Source organism: Priapulus caudatus, unplaced genomic scaffold (assembly GCF_000485595.1).
Source record: "Priapulus caudatus unplaced genomic scaffold, Priapulus_caudatus-5.0.1 Scaffold1029, whole genome shotgun sequence".
NCBI lineage: Eukaryota > Metazoa > Priapulida > Priapulimorpha > Priapulimorphida > Priapulidae > Priapulus > Priapulus caudatus.
In genome coordinates, this window is record NW_014578090.1 from 54606 (window position 1) to 57027 (window position 2422).

The following is a 2422-nucleotide window of genomic DNA, read 5'->3' on the forward strand; positions in this document are numbered from 1 at the left end:
GTGTGTGTGTGTGTGTGTGTGTGTGTGTGTGTGTGTATGTGTGTGTGTATGAGAGAGAGAGAGAGAGTGTGTGTGTGTGTGTGTGTGCGTATGTGTTTGTACGTGTGCACGTGTGTGCGTGCGTTCGTGAGTGTGCGCGTGTGTGTAGCGTTACCGACTAATCAATCAATCAATCAATCAATCAATAAGCTTCCCGTGACATAGGTAGTTGATAAGTGCATGCTGTCACTTATAGGGTATTGTCTATATCAGACAACAGCAGCACTTGAGAGTCTACTGTAGTAGTAACAACACACACCAAAACCTCGCCTGCCATCGTCATCATAATCAGTAATCAGAGACGGAGGCTGAGCAATTACCTAAGTGTGGATTTTCTAAGTGCTTTTCTAAGTCTCTTACTTGAGTGTGGATTACTTAAGTGTGACTTTCAGTGGCGGATCGATGATTGCAATGAGGGGGTGAGAAACAGGTGTGGGGGTCTGGGGGTCCTCCCATCGAAAATTTTGAAAATGTAGATCGCAGGAGATGGTATTTGAGGAAATTTTGAGTACATGTACAGCCTTCATTCTGACTACGACGGTTCTCTTTTAGTAGAACAATTTATTTTTTTAATTTTGCTCCAAAATCTAGAAGGGGCAGCTGCCCCCTCGCCCCCTGCAGGCTACGGACCTAGTAATGCGCTACTGAATACGATAGCACGTGTCGGATCGAAGTGTGTTTAGTTGCTGCACGCCATGGGATGCGAACCAATTAACAGGTTAATTGATGCCGGATTGTTACGCGAAAAACATCTCTCTGTAATTTTAGCTGAAGTTCACAATAAACAAACACGCCTCTTTTATAGGCCTCCATAAAGAGAAACGCGGGAAGACCCTAATTTTACCGGAAACGTTATTAAAAGACACGAGAAAATTGTGTAAAAGTATGGTGTTCAATGTTCAGTATTAAAACAACAATAACGCGATGATACCTTGTACAATACACAAGGTATCGCTATGGATTTTAGCATAGAATGTGTGCGCGTGGAAACACTTCGCTTTAGTCCCTTCACGTTACTTAGGATCCCCTTCGCATTACCATCGGCAGTAGTTCCCCCTTCTCCATCACTTCGTTGAACTCTTTGCTTCTCTCAGATCCAGACGCGACCTCCGCCCTCAGCAGGTCTCCCGCAGAAAGCTGTGTGAAGCCATACTTCTCTACGATCTTTGCACACTGGGTTCCTTTACCCGAACCAGGTCCTCCTGAAAGCGTCATAATACTGCGCTTGATAGAAGAAGAAATACGGACTAGCACACTAGAGGGGGCTGATTCCATTGAGGGCATCCGGGGTTTTGGCAGAAGTATCCGGCGCCATGTTGACAACGCTGACTAGCTCCCATCAGTCGCAGTTGTAATATGTTAGTGTAGGTTTATTCTGTCTGAGGTGTTTTTTTTACGTTTCTTTACCTGTAGCGTCGTTAGGTTCTTCTAACGTGTGTTGTCTCGACAAATGTGATGTGTTGTTATAATTCCGGACGATGCTATAAAATGCAATAGGTTTTTATGCTATTGAGTTTGTGTGTGTGAGAGAGAGAGAGTGTGTGTGTGTGTGTGTGAGAGAGAGAGAGAGTGTGTGTGTGTGTGTGTGTGCGTATGTGTTTGTACGTGTGCACGTGTGTGTGTGTGTGCGTGCGTTGTGTACCTGTAGCGTCGTTAGATTCTTCTAACGTGTGCTGTCTCGACAAATGTGATGTGTTGTTATAATTCCGGACGATGCTATAAAATGCAATAGGTTATTATGCTATTGAATTTGTGTGTGTGCGAGAGAGAGAGTGTGTGTGTGTGTGGGTATGTGTTTGTACGTGTGCACGTGTGTGTGTGCGTGCGTTGTGTACCTGTAGTGTCGTTAGATTCTTCTAACGTGTGCTGTCTCGACAAATGTGATGTGTTGTTATAATTCCGGACGATGCTATAAAATGAATAAGTTATTATGCTATTGAATTTGGCACCTAAGTGTAATCTAAGGTATTCCGTTTCATCATTCCAGTATGTTTTCCCAAATATGTCTATTTCCCCGTCGGGTTTCAGTGTTGACGCTGCCCTCCGTATCGATCCAACAATATATATATACTCACCAACGACAAATATAATGACTAGGTTCCCTTCTTTCAGCACAGAAACATCTATGCCAACATCACCCGATGATGTTACCTCGGCATTTTCATCTGGAATAAAGAATGGTGAACGCTATTCACACACGGTCGTTGCCTTGCGTTCTCGTTTCTGTACTGCTTTTGTATGAATACCGACTGATACTTATCCTGTTAGCGAACACGAAATGAATTGTTGAACAGTTGCTCACGCGTTTGCGTGTGTGTGTGTGTGTGTGTGTGTGTGTGTGTGTGTGTGTGTGTGTGTGTGTGTGTGTGTGTGTGTGTGTGTG

At 44.1% G+C, this 2422-nt stretch overlaps 1 protein-coding gene across 1 annotated transcript in view; it reads right to left on the minus strand.

Moving 5' to 3' along the window:
• Window positions 1–2422, minus strand: part of LOC106815047 (adenylate kinase isoenzyme 1-like) — a 14974-nt gene that overhangs the window by 7843 nt on the left and 4709 nt on the right. Inside the window, exons 2-3 of the mRNA XM_014819472.1 lie at window positions 2115–2204; window positions 1078–1241 (exon numbers count right to left, since the gene is read on the minus strand). Of these exons, the coding sequence (XP_014674958.1) occupies window positions 1078–1241; window positions 2115–2204 (254 nt within the window). The remainder of the gene's footprint in view (window positions 1–1077; window positions 1242–2114; window positions 2205–2422) is intronic.